The sequence below is a fragment of the Danio rerio genome, chromosome 8, assembly GCF_049306965.1.
Source record: "Danio rerio strain Tuebingen ecotype United States chromosome 8, GRCz12tu, whole genome shotgun sequence".
Taxonomy (NCBI): Eukaryota; Metazoa; Chordata; class Actinopteri; order Cypriniformes; family Danionidae; genus Danio; species Danio rerio.
Window position 1 is genome coordinate 33,538,023 of NC_133183.1, and position 22,091 is coordinate 33,560,113.

At 34.3% G+C, this 22,091-nt stretch overlaps 1 protein-coding gene across 2 annotated transcripts in view; it reads right to left on the reverse strand.

Moving 5' to 3' along the window:
• Positions 1-22,091, reverse strand: part of ghra (growth hormone receptor a) — a 152,217-nt gene that overhangs the window by 5,822 nt on the left and 124,304 nt on the right. The window contains exons 1-7 of one of the 2 annotated variants that reach the window (XM_073908936.1): positions 18,060-20,393; positions 17,604-18,001; positions 16,637-16,806; positions 9,320-9,498; positions 2,813-2,966; positions 2,574-2,664; positions 1,045-1,114 (exon numbers count right to left, since the gene is read on the reverse strand). In XM_073908936.1, the coding sequence (XP_073765037.1) occupies positions 1,045-1,114; positions 2,574-2,664; positions 2,813-2,966; positions 9,320-9,498; positions 16,637-16,806; positions 17,604-17,758 (819 nt within the window). In that variant the 5' untranslated portion in view covers positions 17,759-18,001; positions 18,060-20,393. 2 annotated transcript variants of the gene reach the window in all.

Consider the following 22,091-nt stretch of genomic DNA (forward strand, 5'->3'; position numbering starts at 1 on the left):
AAAAACGTGAGTCAAAATAAACACTGTAAATTTAGATTTCAAGCGAACTTCAAAGCTACAGCTGGAAGTATTGTAGCAATGTAAACAAATGCATTAAAGAGAAAGTTCACACAAATGTACACATACAGAAATCACTTACTCATCCTCTACTTGTTCCAAAGCCGAGTTTCTTTTTTTTGTTGAACAAAAAGCAAGATGTTCTGAAGAATGTTGACAAAAACATTTACATCCAAGTTTTATTTTCATTCTACTATGGATGTGGATGGCTGATTTTTCAAACATTTTTTAAACATGTTGTTTTCTGTTCAAAACAAAAAAGAAATGATCAAATATTTAAAACCACTTAGGTTTTCAAAAAAATGTAATTTTGTTGTGAACTTTCCCTTTAAGAAATGAGCAAGTGAAAAGTGAGTTACCAGTATTATAAGAAATGTAAAGAAACATCATTTTAAACAATATTTCTGCATGTGAAAATCCCCAAAACAGCGTGCATAGGTGTGTTTGTACTGGATTGCTCTTTGGGTTAAATTGTTTACTTAATGCTTCCACTGCAGTCTAAAAACGGAGTACGAGGGCTGTTTAATTAACGAGTCCCTGCACTCTCTGGAGGTGGAAAATTACGAAAGAACACCCACAATATGTCAACAATTATGACCTTTCCAAAACAATCTCGCTCTACAGCGTACCACTCCACTGTTGCTCACAGGTGCAGTCCTTTTCGCTCTAATTTTATAATGCTACAGTTTTACTTATGCAAGACCCTTCATAATGTACATAGTGTATTCACCTCTCCACCATTTGTTTTGTTGGCAACTAATGAGATGTTTTTGTCAGTCACTCAAAAAACAAAGTGGAATCTTTTCTAATATTATATAAAAAAATCACTAGGCATTATTATTTCCCTGCTCTGTTTACTATATTGCATACTGTTAACTATACATTATATCATAATAACTTGCAGTTGCAATAACAATAGAAGTATAATTATTTGTATAAAACAAAATAATGGCATTTTATACAAGTAACCATGTTTTGTAAAATTACCTTCAGCAGCTCTGGGTCGATTCCTTTAATTTTAGGTGCAGGAATAGGTGGTAAAAAGATTACCATCAACCTGTGGAAAAAAATAATATAAAAATAAATGTAAGTGCATACTTCCGAATTATTTGAATCTAACTTTTAATCAGTAATGTAAATAATGATTCGTTTTTATAGTGTTTATGTAATTAATTTCTACAATAATAGGATTAAATAAAGATGCTTGATTTTCATTGTGTATGATATACTTTTTAAAATCATTTGACTCTAACTTCTAATTTAATTCTAACTTTGGTTCAGTTCCCCTTTATTACAGAGGAATGAACCGCCAACTTATCCAGCATATGTTTTATGCAGAGGATTCCCTTTTCCTGCCTTAACTCATCACTGAGAAGCATCCTTACACACTCATTAAATATTTTTTAATACCATTATTTATTATCATTATCACTATTATTATCGTCATTTATACTAAGTCAAATATTTAAATATTATTACATATTTAAATAACAATAAATTGGTTTTCTTAAATGTTGAAATACAATATTAGCATTTTAATATTAATAATGTTAAACATTACTTTGTAAAGATGCAAATACAATAATAAATATATTCATATTAATATTTATTATTATTTTTATTTTAGTATACTATTATTAGAATTAATACTAAGTTAAATATTAAACTATTATTATACAATATATTTAAGTAACACTATATTGATTTTTATTAAATATTAAAATAATATTATTTTATTATTACTAATGTTATACATTTTTTTGTATGATACATTTACATAAATACATATGTACTTATTCATACTATTATTTATTCATATAAATTTATTTACTATTACTCTTATTACTATCATGGATACTAAGTTAAATATTTAAATTTTATTACATATTTAAATAACAATATATAGATTTTATTAATTATTGAAATACAGTATCAGCATTTTAGTATTAATAATGTTCTACATTTCTTTGTAAAGATGCATATACAATAAATATAATATATATTCATTCATACTATTAATTATTGAAATACAGTATTAGCATTTTAATATTAATGTTATACATTTCTTTGTAAAGATTCATTCATATTATTATTTTTTCATTTTACTATTACTATTATTATTGTTATTATTATTGTAGTTGTTGTTGTTGTTGCCGTGCGCGTACTGAAGAGCGGTGTTGTCACGCGTTCTCATCAGCAGTGTTGAAGCGAGTTCTGTAAAGCGGGAGGGGGGGGGGGGGGGGCACTTTTGATTTGTCGCGGGGGCACTTTTGATCATTTTGGAAGGGCACTTTCTATCCAAGACTAAAAAGGGCATGTGCACTGCACAGGTTGAGCCCTATGTGTGCACGTGCCTGTTGGGCGGCTCACCCAAGTAAAGTTTATGTGTGGAAAGCACTAAAATTTTTCAATAACCCTGAATTGACGAAATATGATTTTAATATTATTTATATTAGATTTTTCTTTGAAAGATACAAACAACAATAATAATAATAATAATAATAAAACTACCTCACCTCTGCTGCTGGGAGATGACAATGAAGATCAGAAGAATCACAACCCCAATCAGTATAAAACTCAACACCAGCGCCATCGGAAACGTTGATTCTGTAACAAACAAACAAACAAACAAAAAAAAAAAAACATATCTGAAACTGGAGTAAAGTGCTGAACTGATTGGTGCTGAACTGATTAATGCTGCACATCTGCTTTCACTTTGCTGACTAGCAAGTCAAGTAGTTTGGCGCTGACCTACCTTTGCTTGGAATCTGTGCAACTTGCAAAAATACGCTGTCGCTGAATTCACCGAAGTTGTTGAAGGCTGACATCTTACAGCGAACTCGCACTTCATACTCTTTATCTGTGTGCAGACCATAGATGGACTGCTGTGTGCCGCTTTCCAGCTCCTGCTGCGGTAAAAGAGGACGAAAGCGTAAATAAGAAAAGATTGAGCAATAAACTGGCATTTGTGAACCATTACATTTACTCAGAGAGACAAATGGACATGTCAGAAGAGCTGCATTTTTCTCCAGGCCTGTCAGTTTAATGTGTTTATTAAAATAGGGTAGGTAGGGTAAATGTAATAAAATAAGCTAATTATTATAATAAAATAAAAATGAAAGCAATACAGAAAACAAATTATCTGCTTGAAATTAATAGTTTTCATTTGATTAAAATAGCCATGTAAATAAATGAATTTAAATTAAATAAAAAGCACATAAATCAATCAATCAGTAAACAGAGTGTTATATCGAGTTGGTAATTCATTTTCACTACTTAATATAACCCTATTGATTGATTGATTGATTTATGTGCATTTTATAATTTATTTTTTTTTATCTACATGTTTTTTTTATTAACAGGGTTATTTATTCATTAAATAAAAAGCGCATAAATCAATCAAACAATAAACTGAGTGCTATATTGAGTCAGGAAAATATATAATATAATTAAAATTAAAGCAACAAAGGAAAATGTAACGTATTTTTCATTTAATTCCATGTCAGCAACCACAGCTATTTTGATGGCAAGAAAGTTTCAACAATAAATATACAATTAAAACAACAAACAAATTAATACATAAATTAAATAAAATTTTATTGTTAATACAGGATAAACATTTTAACATTTTTCCTGGTGTCACTTTGTTAAAAAGGTCCTCAAGAGAGTTAATTTCATAAAAAAAGCCTTCTGGAATAATTAAAAGCACGACAGTCCAGTAAAACATGTAAAAGGGAAGTTGGTAATAAAGATAAAATATATAATTTGATTAAAATTAATAGCTTTAATCTGATGAAATTAACCATGTAAAAAAATAAAAATAAAATGCACTCAGTTTTTTGATAGATTTACGTGCATTTTATTAAATTTTCATTTACATGGTTATTTATCATGATTATTTTATTTATATGGCTATTAATTTAATTAATAAAATTCACAGAAATAAACAATGTAATTTTGAAATTGAATTGGAAAAATTAATATTAAAATAAAAATAAAAGCAATAAAGAGAAAATAATAATTTGATTGATTGTCTTTTGATCAATATAACCATGTAAATAAATACAAATAAAATAGACATAAATAAATAAATCAATAAACATTCATATGCCCTACTCAATATAACTCGTCCTTACTCATTTCCCTATCGAATTTGACAGGTAGTTTAATGATATAATTTTATTTCATTTTTATTCATTTACATGGTTATTTACATTCTTATTTATCATGGTTATTTTATTTATATGGTTATTTATTCATCACATAAAATGCACATAAATCAATCAATCAATAAACTTATATATTAAGTCTGAAAAATTAATAATACAATAAAAGTTAAAGCAATAAAGAAAAAAATATATTTGACTGAAATTAATAGCTTTATTTGATCAAAATAACCATGCAAATAAATAAAAATGAAATAAAACAACCAAAATAAATCAATGAGTTATACTGAGTATGGTATTCATTTTCGCCAATCAATATAACTGATCCCTACTCATTTTCCCTACTCCATAAAGCACTCAGTTTATTGATTGATTTATTTATGTGTATTTTTTAAAATGTTTATTTATTTACATGGTTATTTAAAATTGCATGGCTAGTTACATGGTTATTTATCATGGTTATATTGTTCATATGGTTATTTATTCATTAAATAAAATCAATAAACTTAGTGTTATGAATAGGGAATTCATTTTTTTTTTCAACCCAATATAACACTGTTTATTGACATATCTATTCATGTGCATTTTATTTATTTGTAGTTATTTTACATGGTTATTCATTTATATTGAGTATATTCTGAGCATATATTGACCCAGTTGTATTGAGTAGAGAAATTTTTTTTGTTGGTTTATTTATTTATTTATGTGCATTTTTGTATTTGCATGGTTGTTTTGATCTAATTAAAACTATTAATGTCAATCAAATACTTTTTTATTGCTTATATTTTAATTTAATTATTACTTTTCTTGACTCAATATAACACTTAGTTTATTGATTGATTTGTTTATGTGCAGTTTATTAAAAACCATGTTAATAAAAAAAATTATAAATAAAAAGCACATAAATAAATCAGTCAATAAACTGAGTGTTATATTGAGTAGGTAAAATGAGTAGGGATGAGTTATATTGAGGAGGGAAAATTATTGCTTATTGATTGATTTATTTATGTGCATTTTATTTAATTTTTAATAATTTTCATGGGTGTTTCCATGGTTATTTATCATGTTATTTTATTTACATGTTTATTTATTTATTAAATAAAATGCACATAAAGAAATCAACCAATAGTGATATACACAAAATGTTTCCAAATAATATTTTAGTTCTTTTTATGGATATTATTTACATTTAATCAACATTTTTAATCATCATCAATGTTTGGAGCCCACAAAAACAATTTACAAACTGTAACAACAAAAATACATTTAAACCAGCAATAAACAAAAAACAAGACAATAAACTATACAGACTGCGTTTGCATTTTGGGGGTCCCTTTTAAATTGAAGACCGTATCTGTGGCATCTAAAAATTGAAAACACTCAAATAACCTGATTTATTTTGAATTTGAATTATTTTATTTGGCACATTTCATAGATCACATTTCTTCCCTTTTCTCTTCATTGTTGAACTGCAGCATTTCTTTTGTGTACATATGCAAAAACAGATAATTATGTGTCAAATGTATTCTCCCTAGAGAATGTTTAGTTTTTCTCTAGCCATTTATTGCAACCCAACAGCTCTGGGAAAAAACACATTATTTTTTCACTGTGAAATGTTACGACTCCTGCTCTTAGAAGAAAGCATCAATTATCGAAGCATTAACATTAATTTTTTTTTTAACCCACAAAAAAGAACAATTGTCAAGATCCTTACTAAAATCATTCTTAAAGTTTATAACTGCGAAATCTCTTGAGGACAGCAAAAACGCTCATGTACTGCTGTAAAGCCTACAGGAACAACTATAACAGTGAATCACTGGATCTATTGAGGCCTGCCAGCATACGGCAGTGATTTAACACGTGGCTCCGTGTGGTTTTGGTGAGTCTGCTCAGTCTGGGCAGGACCGCTTGGCAGGAAGGGGGAACGTGGCTGTTTGGGAGTACAAACCCAAAAGAGCTCCTCAAAATCCTGCCAGTCTCCCAGAAGCAAGCCTGAATTACAGAGCATGCATGATCATTTTAGAATGAAAACTGGTTTATAACGCGTCTCCAAAACAAAATCATTTCCCCCAGAATCCAGTAAATAGAGTGGTATGGCTAATTTTGTCTGCCGCAATGTCTGGAGTCCACATAGAGACAAGATGATCAAAAGATGGAGTGTGTGATGGTCTAGTAAACTCCATAGCTTCACTTTGCAGGATGATTTCTTTAGGTTTATGTTATTTTACAGTAGCTTGATTCTGGCTGATAGAAATGATCACGTTGAAAGGGATAGTTCACCCAAAAATTAACATCATTTATTCACCCTCAAGCTGCCTTTCCACTGCAGAATTTTCTGTACTGTCGTGCACCATGGGAGAGAAGCAGTTCTCGCAGTAGCCGAAATAAAGGAGTGCAAAAGCAAGAGCATTTATTAGCTGTGCATTCGCCATGGTTGAATGAATGAATACTACAAACTCATAGACTGCTAAAAAATATTGGAGGGAATGTGGAGACAATATAAAAAATAAATATGGACTTTTTCCGAAATAAACAACAACCAATAAAACTACTATTTCTCATCTTGCGTGCACGGACCTGATTGGACAACACTAAAAATTCGATGATCGGAGCTCCTGGACTACTCTCTGTCTGACTCTCTGTCTGTCGCTCTGTCGTGTGCAGTGGAAAGGAGGCTTCAGGCTATCTGAGATGCAGATCGCTTTTTTTTCTTTAGTAGATCCTTACAGTTGGCGTAAAATTAAAATAAAAATGTTAGATGTTAGTTTTTAGACTGTAAGCTTTTAGAATGTCTATTAGCTAGTGTGCTCCAAAACAGTGACAAAATCTGTGTTTAGAAAATATGAAACTAATATAAACAACCAAAGCTTGTAGTTTGTCGCTTCAGCCTAAATGCCTAAAAACGTCACATCATACTTCAGTTTCTTATTAAATCTTGACCAAAAAATGCACATTTTAAAGCACTTCATGGGACCTTTAAGGTAGATTCGTTTAGTTTAAAAACTGTTACTTGAGCTTACAGTTACTAACAGTTTTATAATAATAATAATAATCATCATGGTAATAATAATAATAATAATAATAATAATAATAATAATAATAATAAAAACATATACAGGTGAAACAAAATCAATACCCCTGGCTCACAAAGATATATTAAAGTCTTATGAAGCACAACAAATAGTATGCTTAGGACTGTTTGCTGTAGGTGTAATGTTGTAAAACAAGAGCAAAATGCTTGTTTTAAAATTTTGTTTTGCAGGGTTTTTTTTAACACTTAAAGGGACTGAATTTTGACATTTTATGAATCACTATAGACAACTTTAAAATTCTACTATCTTCAACTGAAGATAAAATGTGCAACCATCCCAAAATTCAATGTGTATTTAATGCAACTATCCCAATATTCAATGTGTTCATATAAATAACCTCATAATTTTGTTTAAGAAGTAACTTTCAATGTCAACTAAATAAAAATAATAAGGAAACAATGTAAATATCTCTTTACATTATGTGTGTGTTTGAGGTGAAGAGTAAAGCTCTGTCATTATTTACTCAACCCCCACAAACCTGTCAGTGTCTTTATTTTCTGGAACACAAAGCAAGATACACTCACTGGCCACTTTATTAGGTACACCTGACCAACTGCTTGTTAACGCAAATTTCTAATTAGCCGATTACATGTCAGCAACTCAATGCATTTAGGCATGTAGACATTGTCAAGACGATCTGCTGCAGTTCAAATCGAGCATCAGAACTGGGAAGAAAGATGATTTAAGTCACTGATTGTGGTATGGTTGTTGGTGCCAAACGGGCTGGTCAGAGTATTTCAGAAACTGCTAATTTGCTGGGATTACTCTAGGGTTTACAGAGAATGTGCTGAAAAAGAGAAAATATCCAGTGAGCAGGAGTTCTGTGGGCGCAAATTTCTTGTTGATGCCAGAGGTCTGAAAAGAATGGCCAGACTGTTTAGAGTTGATAGAAAGGAAACAGTACAACATGCCAAACCTTGAGGCAGACGGGCTACAGCAACAGAAGTAGAACAGGAGGCTACAATTCACACAGGCTCAACAAAATTGGACAATTGAAGATTGGAAAAACGTTGCCTGGTCTGATGAGTCTCAATTTCTGCTGCGACATTCGGATGGTAGCGTCAGAATTTGGCATCAACAAGATGAAAGCATGGATCCATCTGGCTTTGTGTCAACGGTTCAGGCTGGTGGTGGTGTAATGGTGTGGGGGATATTTTCTTGACACACTTTGGGATCATTAGTACAAACTGAGCATTGTGTCAACCCCACAGCCTACCTGAGTATTGTTGCTGACCATGTCCATCCCTTTATGACCACAGTGTACTCATCTTCTGATGGCTACTTCAAGCAGGATAGAGCACCATGTCATAAAGCGTGAATCATCTTAGACTGGTTTCTAGAATATGACAATGAGTTCACAGTACTAAAATGGTCTCCAGTAACCAGATCTCAATGCAATAGAGCACCTTTAGGATCTGGTGGAACGGGAGATTTATATCATGGATGTGCAGCAGACAAATCTGCAGCAACTGCATGATGCTATCATTTCAATATGGACAATATAGAGGAGTATTTCCAGTACCTTGTTGAATCTATGCCACAAAGGATTAAGGCAGTTCTGAAGGCCAAAGGAGGTCCAACCTCTTACTAATAAGGTGTACCTAATAAAGTGGCCGTTGAATGCATACTGAAAAACACTGGGGAAAACTGACTTCTATTGCAATAATTGTTCCTACTTTGGATGCCAATTGCTGCTTTTTTCCAACGTTCTTCACAATATCTTGTTTTGTGTTAAACAGAAGAAAGAAATGAACCAAGTTTTATTTTGGGGTGAACTATCCCTTTAAGAAATTGACTAGGGGATAAAAATCTGAAAAATACTCGTGAATCTGGTGCTTGTGTTGGTTATTTTACTCATGAATGCTGAATTAAATAGTCTGATTCATGGTGGCTGCATCACCACAAAATAAACAAGCGAGTAATTATCAATTATTCTTAGACCTCAGGATTTGCTATCTTTAACCTCTTCGTTCCTCTCTTTAGTGAGTGGTGCTAGAGACATACCATCTCCCAGTAGGTGTTGTTCTTGACCCGGTACTGAAGCTGGTACACCAGACTCATCCAGCCTGTCTTCACATCAGCTGAAGGAGGGGGGGTCCAGCGCACAAGGACGTCAAAGTGCAACCCTGAACGACTCACATTCAGCAGAGTCCAGTTCAGCCCAACTGGTGGATCAGGATACACTGTGAGGTCAAAACACACAGCGGTAAGCTTAAGCATACTTATTAACATGCGTACAGTCAAACATTTGAAATATACTCCACTTAATAATGCAAGTGAAACACAGTTTGAAGCCTCTACGATTACATGACGTTTATTGTCAGTAAAACAATCACTGTGTCAGATAGAATCATAAATAAAGCAAATATGCCAGACTACACATTGCTTTGCGATCAATCATCATGTGGCATCTACAACTGCCATTATTCTGTCATCACGAAGCCAGCGCATTACATCACAAATATCTCTGCAGTTGTCTATCAAGTATTCCCCGTAGATGTTAGTTTCTCCAAGATACTGTGTGTACATTTAGTGAATAAAAACTGTAGATTCATTCCATGCCAGCAAGAAGCATGTTTGGAGTTTACCAGCAATGGCTGTAAACAAAAACAGAAGTTTCAAAGGCACTCTTATAAAAATGACCTGGGCTGTGTCCAAAATTGCCTACTAATCAGTAGGTACTGCATTTGAATTTGAATTTAATACACGCCGTTAGAAAAGTGTGTTCTATACAGTATGAATGGAACTCAGAGCTCCATCCGCCATTTCATCATGATCGTGACTAGGGTTGGGTACCGAAACCCGGTGCCATTATAACACCGGTACCTTTGTAACCAGTATGTACTGGTTCAAATCAGCATATGAATTTCGGTGCCACTGGTGCTGCAACAAGGACCTAAGAAGCATCAAAGAGGTGCATCAAAGTCACACATAGGCGGTGTGTCACAACATCTCTAAACATTTCATTCTAAACAACTTTGAGGAATACAGACAGGTGATGTCAGGCGATTGTTATTGTTTCTAGGTAACGCACGCACGCAACGCGTGCAGTACAGCGCATTCAGGCATGGTTTTCAGTGAGCCAGATCGACACTCTTCAGATCAACACGCATGATCACGTTCATCAAATTTGCTTAAACTAAGCATTCTAAAGTGTATTTTACAAGCTAGGGTTCTGAAACAGCAATGTGCTTTACAAAAGTTGCATGTAAGAGGGAAACATGTCAAGCCTAATGACACATTTCACATGCAATCGCTCCCTCGGGCACTCGCTCCTTCTGTGATGGTGCTGTGCGCATCAGTTCCCCGCATTTGTCAGAAGTTGATGCCCAAATTGACAAAGGTAATAAAAAGATTAAACTTCAGTCATGTTAAAGTTGTGAAACACTATCAAAATGTCCACTGTTGATGATATCACACTTCTGTTTTCAATAGTGATTTTAACACTTTTAATACAGGAAGTCCTCGGCTATGCAGAGACCATTATTAATCAGAAAACTAGTGTACATAGTTTCACATCAGGAAATGCAGTCTTTAAATTACAAAAAGTCGGCAAGTACCAAAGAATAGATGTAAGACATTGATCAAACGTAGTTTTCAGTCACGCTTATGTAAGTCATATTCAACTCGTTTAGTTTTGCCTTCATTCATTTTTGATTTCCGTCTTCAACACATGATTTATTTACAACACATTTTTAAACATAAGTTTAACTAACTCATTTCTAATATCTACTGTTTTATCTTCCCCATGCTGACAGTCAGTGCATAATATTTTACTAGTTATTTTGCAAGACAGTTGTATTCAGAAAAAGGCCCCGTTTACAATAATGCGTTTTAGTTTGAAAACGCATAAGTTTAGCTATGGTTACGCTATCCGTCCACACTACGCTGGAGTTTTCCAGCGCCGAAAAACTGAGTGTTTTGGAAATGCTGAAGAGGCCATTTTCATTTTAAAATGCTGCTGCTCCATCTCAGTGTGGATGGGGAAAACGGAGACATCTGAAAACAGAGGCAGTGCTGCAGACATTCATTTCATCTGATTGGGGCTTTTCCTCAATATTAAGTAGCCTACACACAGTTAAAGTTTTGCATACTCTCCTCGCAAGTTCAGATTTTGCAAGTTTGTTATGGAAAACAGACTCCTAAAAACATATCTGATAAATCTTCAAAGGGAACGGTGTACATTGTTTATATTTTTTTTTACAGAATTTTTTTTTTAGGAAACACTGTGGAAAAATTTCAGAAACATTAATTTAAATGAATGGGAGGGCAAAATAAATTGACTTCAACTGTAGGCCTATCTGTTAAAGTTTACAGGTGCAACAATGTGCCTTGATGTACTTTACATTTCGAATGTTCGAAATGTGTTATCCTACACCAATACAAAGTTACTTGTCAAATAAACTAACAAGGAAGATTATTTTGAGTTTAAGCGATTTAATTATTTTGTTTATGAAGACTGCAGAGTGATGCATGGAAAAAAATGACTTCGAATAATTTTTAAAGTATTTTTTGATATATATGTTAAAATGTGCTCCCAAAAGTACGTGTCGCCCCCAACAGGTTAATAGTAAGCTACTGTATTTTCAAAATGCAAATCTTAAATTCATGCTAACCAACAAATGATCAAAGGAAATATATTAATGTAATTCAAATATTTAAAATATGAATTGATGGTTACTTTAAACTTAAATTATATTGTTCTATTAAAATTATTTTTTAAAAGATTTTTCTAGAGTCATCCACCATAAATTCGTGGCTAAAAGTTCCAGCTCAGGGACCGTTTTGGCACCGGTATAGTTTTAAAAGTATCGATTTAGCACCGGTATCGAAATAATCCCAAACGATACCCACCCCTAATCGTGACGTACCAACGTCAGTTGTGTTGCTTCACTCCCATTTATGAATTATCTCACATAGCATCATTGCATAGAGTAGCGTGCATCGAACGCGCACTTCAGATTCTCGCCGGAAGTCATCCGGGTACTTCTCGCATAGGTGTTTTTTGAATGCTATGAATTCGGACATACTACTCGACTCGCATACTATTTTTTAGCATACTATATAGTATGAAAGTATGCAATTTCAGATGCAGCCTTAGCTACCAGTTTGAATGAGAACATAATGAGTGTTTATGACACGCTACACAAGATGAAACTATTGAATCTTGCCTCTCAATGCCCAAATATCATTTATAAATCCCCATGACACCCTATGTCAAGCAAACTTTTCCAAAATAGGGACATAATCGAAAAATCTGAACCGGGCTTAAGAGACCAATCACTCTGACTAGGATGGAAATAGGCCAATGAAGTACTAATGAGTGGAATCTTGATGCAAAGCCACACCCGTATATAATTAGGTATTCTCTGCAGTACAGGACCTGATAGACTCCCACATTATCAACAAAAGAGCATTTTATTTTAACCTGTGGGACTCATACTTCAGAATTTATTCAATTCATATTTATTTCTATAGTGCTTTTACAATGTAGACTGTGCCAAAACAGCTTAACATAGAAGTTCTAGTTAGGGCTGCTTGATTTTGGGAAAAACCATAATCACGATTATTTTGGTCATAATTGTAATCACAATTATTCAAATCAACTATCAGTTGAAGTCAAAATTATTAGCCCTCCTGTGAATTTTTTAAAAATAAATATTTCCCAAATGATGCTTAAAAGAGCAAGCAATTTTGACGGTATTTCCTCTAATATTTTTCTTCTGGAGAAAGGCTTATTTGTTTAATTTTGGCTAGAATAAAAGCAGGTTTAAATATTTTGAAACTCATTTTAAGGTCAATATTATTACCCCCCTTAAGCACAATATTTTTTATTGTCTGCAGAAGAAACTACTGTAATACAATGACTTGTCTAATTACCCTAATTAAGCCTTTGAATAGCACTTTGAATCTGAATGCTTGTAGTTTGAAAAATATCTAGTAACATAAAGTACTGTCATCATAGCAAAGATAAAAGAAATTGGTTATTAGAAATGAGTGATTAAAACTATTATGTTCGGAAATAAGTTGAAAAAAAACTTCTTTCCATTAAACAGAAATTGCGGAGGAAAAAAGCGGCTAATATTCAGGAGGGCTAATAATTCTGACTTCAAGTGCATACAGTTATTTTCCTCCCTGCAAAGGAAAGATAAATAAATACACAAGAACAAAAATATGAAACAAATTGTGCTTTAAGCATCTTCACTGTAAGAAAAAAACTTTAGCTACAAAAGTCCTTCAGTCAAGAGCAGTAAGGGATTTTCTCCTTTTGTTGTTTGATTAATAATGATAAAAACAGGTGACAGCAGGGACATTGTGCACACTTTAATGGTTTCTCTTTCACATGTCTTTTGATTACACAAATGAGGGTTAATATGAATAATCACCAAACACCGCGTTTTGACACCTATTTCACCATTAAAGCGCTCGGATTAAGACAACTTTTTAGATGATATGCTCTACTCGTCTCAGTGTGCGACTGCGAATGAGACCGAATGCTAACCGCATGCTTCTGACTGTGTGCGCGCCGCACACACACACACACACAAAGCATGCAGACTTTTATGCAGACTTGCTTTTAAGAGCAACAAATGTGTACAACTGGAAAAGGGACAGTATATGATGCAATAATCGTTTATCTCGATTATGTTTTTTCATAATCGTTAGAAGCTAAAATCGTAATCGAAAATGGATTTTCGATTAATTGCACAGTCCTAGTTCTAGTAAATTGAAACCGTGTCAGTTCAGTTTTCAGAGTTGAAGTACAGTTTAGTTCAGTTCAGTGTGGTTTAATTTTCGCTGCTGAAAGTCCAAACACTGAAGAGCAAATCCATCGATGTGCAGCTCCACAAGTCCCAAACCAAGCAAGCCAGTGGCAAGAAACAAAACTTCACCAACTGATGAAAGTGAAGGGGAAAAAAAGCCTAGAGAGAAACCAGGCTCAGTTGGAAGTGGAAGTTTAGAAGTGAGTAATGTAATGCTTCCTCACTCGTGGCCCTGACAGGCAGGTTGCATTGAAGAATAGTACATCCTTTTACCATGAGCTCCCTGCAGGGTCCAAGTAGTTGAGTAAAGCTCACACACCACTTATTGCCTCTAATCTTGAAAAGTTATGCTTACTAGGACAGGCATTTTTATTTTGTCATACTGCCTTATCACCGGTACATCAGCAATCTGTCCCTTTAGTTCGGCTTGCACGTAGTCTGTCAGCCTTGTTAATGTTGTCCCTAAACTAGAGATGCATCTGTTTATTCTGTTCACTCTTCTATTAAATTTGTCATAAGCCAATCCCTAGCTGGAGTTTCTCTGACAGTCTGATTCGACAACACTTCAAGTCACCTCCAGATTAAGGAGAATGGTAAACTGAAACTGAGAAATAGAAATAGCAGTCTAGGTCCCTTCACGGTAACACACCATGGTACTTTTTCTATGCAACAGTTCTCCTTTTGGTAAACCAATGTCTTTCCCTGTGAGTCCCTCTGTTTTAGGTTGGCCGGCCCTTGTCTGGTTGTAAAAGTTGGGCCAGAGTACATATTTTTCGGCTTGGGCACAGTACACTTGTAGTGTGAATGCATAGTGTGCCTGATCACAAAACAGAAGATGCAACTTCACTTCTAAGGGTGCTGTTTCATATGGATTAATTAATCATGCTTACTTTTCAATGAACGTGAATTGTCATAGATTATCAAAGATGCAAAAACCTTGCAATTCTCTAAATACAGGCAGCACAATGACTCTTATTAACATTTATGAGGGTCAAAAAGGGGTAGATATGTTCAGCAAAAGATTTGACTTTGTCACTGCATCCCAAATGATCAAAATAATACAAATCAATATAACTAAAGCAATGTCCACTGTACTGAGCGAGAGCAACACCTCATCGATGACATAAGCGTGCTCGGAAAGTAAAAATGGAGTGAGTGCGGGCCCTCAGGGGAGAGGGGACAATGACGCCCTGGCTTGCTTCAAGACAACTGTGCCTAGTACAAAGGTGGGTAGTAACAAATTACATTTACTTCTTTACATTTACTTGAGTAAAATTGTTGGGTAACATGTACTTTTTGAGTACTTTTAAGTTTACTTTTACTCAAGTAAAATATTACAGAAAAATCATTACTCTTACTTCACTACATTATGCGGCATTCCTCCGTTACTGTCAAATGATAATAAATATGATTATGCATGCTGTACATCGAACTGACATCGCAATTTATAGCCTACATGAATTCCAACTCAAACCTGAAAAAAGTAGTGGTAAGTGTCAAAATTGTCCCAATTTGAAACTTATTAATGGTAACTATGGGAGAACCAAATACTACTGCTTAATGAAATATCTGATTACCCAGTTCATATTAGTCATTCACAATGTTAACCATTAAAAAAAAATAACACTTAAAGTAAAATTTTCTGCAAATACTTTGTTTGAATTTTGGATACTTTACCCACCTCTGGCCTAGTGTGAGTTCATTGTCAGTTAGCTATACTGTACGGCCAATATATCATTATATATATAAACATTATATATTATAAACATTATTTTCCCAACAAGTCTGTGGTCTTCGCAGCACCCTTTTTATTTGGACTAGGAATGCTTTCCCAACAAACTGTTTTAAAATAAACTTTGCAATCTCTTGTAAGCTAGGAAACCTGTAACAATCCCTTGAAAGCTAGGTAACCTGCATGCCCCATAATTATTCTGATTACTGAACTTGTAATGCAGGCCTCCGGTTACGCTTTTGGTGGCGCTTTGCCTGCACATGCTTTTGCATGTCATAATTGCCCCCAAACTCAATACTTGGTTCGGTGGTTGTGATGTTTTCAATAGAGACCTCATATTACATTATGACTCGTCATATTTATACGGGAGTGGTCTTATGTACAAAATTCATTGGTCAAATTTTATTGTGACTCAGGGTGATTGGTCTCCAACTCTAGTTGAAATCCTCACACGATCATCACACCATTTTGTCTCCGTCCCCTCTTTTATGCAATGTGGTACATTTGAAATGTACACACTAGAAAGGCTCATCCTTTTTCTGAGTCTCTGGTTTATCTCTTCAAAAGTCAATGTACCAATTAGAGTTTTAAGCCTTAAAATCCCCTTAAAAAGTGCTTATCAAAAAAGGATTCTTAGATAAGTTACTACTCCTCGAGCCATTGGTAGCTTGCTTTGGTCCAAGGTTTTTCAGAGGGCAAAAAAAACATCAGAGGCTCGATCAAGCCCTGTAAATTACTGTGAAAAAGAGACTGCTCCGGACAAGCACTAGCAGACTGGCTTTAGGCAGTAGAAACACGGCTAATGAGCATTTTGACAGAACTCACCTATATTCTCCACTGTAAAGCAGGCCTCATCATAGGTTGTGTTCTGAGGAACCGAGCGCAGCTGGATGCAGTAGGAGGTCCAGATTCGTGTGAAGGTCTTGTTGAAGTAGCACTCGTTTTTCACAGTCTGCGTGTAGTCAGGGCACTCATACCAATCACTGGACAGGGCTCTGGACACCAATCCATAATAAAAACCAAAGTTTTAGAAACAATCCACTGCACATTACACTGCAGTACATAAAGCTGACAATCTATTTAGAAATGACAATAAAAATATGAAATGACAATGATTTACACTGAAATAATGCATGTGTGTGTTCTACACCAAAATTTTAAACAGAATTTGATCATTTATTTTATATTTATTATTAGAGTTTTTACGCATGTAACATTTATGACCACATATTGAGTGAACACTTGTTATTTGTACTTAGAGAATCCCCATCATGAGACTATTAAGAAGTACAAATATCTGACTACAAGTGACAGCTAAAGAATGATACTACAAATAAAGCTGAATACAAGTGATGGAATACTACATCATATTTTACTATCTGAAATGTGCTGTGGCTTATATTCCAAGTCAACTTACATGAAGCAATTCATGTAAAGGAAGCACAACATTTTATGTACTTGGATTTGAGTCAAATGAGACATTTGAGAGGGCATTTTCCACATTCCACTAGTTTCAGTTTCAATTTAGATGAACTTCAGGCCTAAAATATTTAATACGTTTTTTAAAAAGCCACTAAAATTTCAGTCTGTTTTATACTTTTTAGTAATATGTACATTATTTCTGAATAATATTTTAAAATTTGACACATTTTTTTTGTTTCTTCCCTCACCAATGTTGTTCGGTACAACCAAAAAAAACCCCACATATTTAAATATTAAGAATCCGCATCATCTGCACCTCTATCTATTAGTGTCTTCATGAAACCTGGTATTTTGAGGATGTTTGTCTCACTTTGTCTGATAGAAGATCCTGAGGGCTCCAGGCTCAGAGAGGTTCTGGAAGGTTCCAGAACTCCACCAGCAACGGAAAGTCACCTGCTCGCTGGAGCGACAGCCTGTTAAATGAGGTCCTTTGTTTGCATCTGATGCTGAAAGAGAAGGGAGCATGGAACAAACAGTATAAAATCAGGTATAAACCATTAGAGAATAGTATAACACATCAATCAATTTGTCTTATAATGTACTGTTTGTACAGGCATAATTGGGGTGTTTTGTAAAATGTAGACAAGCACGTGATTTTGCCCTTTCATTTTTATTTAACAGCCAAAAGTACAAAGCAAAATGCAAGTGAACAGAATATTGAATTTTCAAATTAATATTTTTTAAAACAATCCACAATAAGCACAAGGACTGATTAAATGTGATGTGTTCAGGTTTGGGTGTGAAAGGAACATCTCTGTATTTGTACATCTCTATATCTTGATCATGGAAAACATTTCATATCAAAAGTAACATGAAAGTAAGGATGGGCTGGAATAAGATTCTGACGGTATGATAACCTTGGATAAAAAATTAATTAAATAAAAATCACGGTATAATGGTGTTAAATATATTCATTTTAAATGTCTGGGGTAAAAAAACTACATTTTCACCATTGAACACAATATATTTTATATAAGAAACAATTTAAATATTTTGGAACAGTAGATTTTGTTTGGTCCTTTTCTGCTAGAGAGAATGTTGCCAAACAAACTAAATAAAATAGTCATAAAAAATCATGCAAACCCCCTTCCCACCACCCACAAAAACAAACAAACTTCTATTTACCATAGGAAGGGTATAACAGCAATGACTCTAAAAACGGTTATCGTCCCATGCCTATAAAAAATTTCAGGAATACAAAAAATTTCTGCAAAGTCACCACTAAATGAGATCTTACAACTACCACATACACAATTGTGAAAAGATTCAGAGCACACAGAGAAAGAAAAACAGACATTAAGGACTCAGATTCAAAAATCAAAGGGTCCATCCAGACATTCATGAGCTACAGTACAAATGCAAAAACCACACGTCTGTTACATGTCATAGAAGGGTAGCAAAGCAAATGTGCAAAGGTACAATTGGCATTAGCTGTGCTTCCATCCATCTATTTTTATGCACATTTATGAGATGCGGATAAAACTGGTTGATGGAAACGCCAAGATGCCCATGCATTTTGAAAATGCGAAGAGAAAAAACATAACTGAGTAGGATAAACTTTTTATTTGATTTGAAAAGATGAATAACTACGATGGAAACACTTTTACTGAACAAACTCCAGCATGCGCATTAAAAAAGGTCATGTGATTTTGTTATAAGAGATCATGTGTTGATAAAAATGTGCGAGTGGACAAACCAGCAGTGTATATTTACAAAAAACAATTTATTTGCTTAGTAAAAAAATTGTAAATGTTTTTTTCTTGGTACTGTGGTCAATTAAAGAAAGGTTAAAGTCTGCTCAAGCCAGAAGTTGCTGCAAACTATGATTTCAGAATCATGCATTTCAAATTGAAACAGAATACCGAGTAGAGGCGGGGTTTTATTTTAGGCTCCTCCTGTTAGTGTTCGAAGGGTTGTAGCTATGCATATCTTACCCCAAACCATCAAACTGACATCATCAGAGAAGGATTGCCATTCCAGATCAGAAGCAAATGGTCAGATTTTGATTAAAATTACCAAAACAAATACTTTTTTCAATGATTTCATGCAGACTTTAAAGAGCATGAACCAAAATATTCAAACCAAAATATTCAAACAAATATTCATTTATTATAGCATTTTACAACTTCTTCACAATCTGCGTTGTACTGTATGTTATCTATTAGCACATTGTCAGTTCCCTCCTCTGCATCTGAGCTCCTCTGGTGCCAAGTTTACCAGCAGTCCTCTGCCGTCCTCTGCGTTTTGCGCAGCCATAAATAAGTCTTAGAGGGTGCAATTGATTTCTCCCCCTCTATTTCTTCGCTCCTTGCCTAACTGCAGTATAAATCAGCACAGCTAACACATGGCACCAAATCCGCGAGGTATCAAGATTTTCTATGACACCCTGTTTTCATTCGATCCCTTTCTAAATTGTGCCTGTAAGAGCTTCAATTTATGGTGGATTTGGGAATGGAGAGGACCGTTAAAAAAATCTAATTTACTCTAAAGAAACGTTTCTGCTGAGGATCTCCCCACACCCCTATTTTTCCCATTCTCCGTGGTCCAGTCCGCTTGTGGTGACAACAAGATGAATGTCCTCCGTCCCACAGCTGCTGAGCGCTACAAAACTACACCCACAGCCACACTGGGCAGGACTGAGCATGTGGAGAAGGGATTTTCAGTGCGAGTACAGTACACACACATGCATCAACATACACAGTAAAGGAGAAACTCCCATTTTTAAAATGTCATATTCTTGTAATGATTTTAAAACGATTTATTTAGATATTTTAAAATTTACATTAAGACGGAAATGACATTTGAGTGAATTATACTTAATACAGTATGTGACACTTTTAACAAAATCCGGAGGTGTCCATGTTGCTGAGCAATGTATATAAAACAACGTGAAGACTTGTGCGACCACCTTTATGTTTCTCTCCAGACCTTGAAAGTGTAATTGGCTGAATTTTAGAAAAGCTGAATTAAGATTGTGTGTGTAGGGTTGAATCGAGATTGTGATCTTTTTTCAATGAATCTTGCGGCCCTACATTGTTGTAGTTTCACAATAATCTGTTCAAATCTTGCTGGTGAATTTATTTATAATTTGGTTTATTTACTGCCATTTTCTTGCCACTATATTTTTTCTTATATTAATTTTTTTATTAAGGGGGTAAGAGTGCAGTAACTCTAACTCAGTAAATCTATCTATCTATCTATCTATCTATCTATCTATCTATCTATCTATCTATCTATCTATCTATCTATCTATCTATCTATCTATCTATCTATCTATCTATCTATCTATCTATCTATCTGACCACCTATTCATCTTAAAAAAGGTATTTTGTTGCAGTATGAATAAAAAGTGACATGTGGAGCTGCGCATCAATGAATTTGCTTTTTAGTGTTTGGACTTACAGCAGTGACAATTAAACCACACTGAACTGAACTAAACTGAAGTTCAACTCTGAAAACTCGGACAGTTTCAGTTCACTAGAACTTCTATGTTAAGCTGCTTTGACACAATCTACATTGTAAAGGTGCTTTAGAAAAAAGCTGCTACACAAAGCACTATGAAAATTGTGGGTCACACTTTACACTAAGGTTCATTAGTTAATGTTAATTAATGCATTTACTAACATGAACAAACAATGAACAATACAAAACTACGGTATTTGTTCATGTTAGTTAACGTTGGTTAATGAAAATACAGTAGTTCATTGTTAGTTCATGTTAACTCATGGTGCATTAACTAATGTCAACAAGCATGGACTTGGATGTTAATAATGCATTAGTAAATGTTCAATTATGATTAATAAATGCTGTACAAGTGTTGGTTATGATTAGTTCATGTTAGTAAATGCATTAACTAATGAACCTTATTGTAAAGTGTTACCAAATTGTGTATTACTTATTACAAAAATGCACATAATTTCCTCGTCTCCTTTCTTATTTAAGTCAAAATGCACAAAAAGGTATTTAGTATCATGGCAACCTTCATCTAGTATCTTCTCGAAGTCTCTCCTGACTCCCAAAACCCTGTTATTGCTGTTCCCTCCTTCTGGAAAATTCCGACATGTGCAAAAAAAAAAAAAAAAAGTGCATGCTATGAAAGTGATCAGGCCTGAAATAAACAGATGATTTGTGGGCCACTGCAGAACGGATGGGGGACAGAACAGAAAGGAACATTATCGCCACTAAATAGTTCATAGTCAATATTTGGTTTGGTGTTGGAAAGGGGGACGAAAAAAAAAAACAGATCACTGGTCCTCCAGAACACACACACACACACACACACACACACACACACACACGCACACGCACACACACACACACACACACACACACACACACACACACACACACACACACACACACTCCAAAACATTGCAAAAGCAGCTGTAAAAAGGCCAAATTTCAGCTGCGGGATCAGTTTCAACTGTGTTAGATGTCAGAGTGCGAGACTTTTTTTATTCATCAAGGACAATTCAAATGTGGTATAAGTGGAAAAATGAGCCTTGTGTTTTGGCTACACTTTTGATGAGGTAAACCATAAAAGCAGCTGCTCTCATGCAAAAACAGAATAATTCAAAGTATAATCAACTTGTTTTGGGTTTTCCCCCCTTCATTTTCTACAATACGAGCACCCATCATATTATTCACAGTAAAAGAGTTCCAGGGCTGTTTCTGATAATTACACAGAGAGTGAGTTATGCAGTTTTTTCTTCTTGAGCATGTTGCTGGATCTTGAAGACAGAGCTTTTGAGCCAAAGTACTTGCGCAAAAAAAGAAAACAGCTCGTTCATCATTCTGA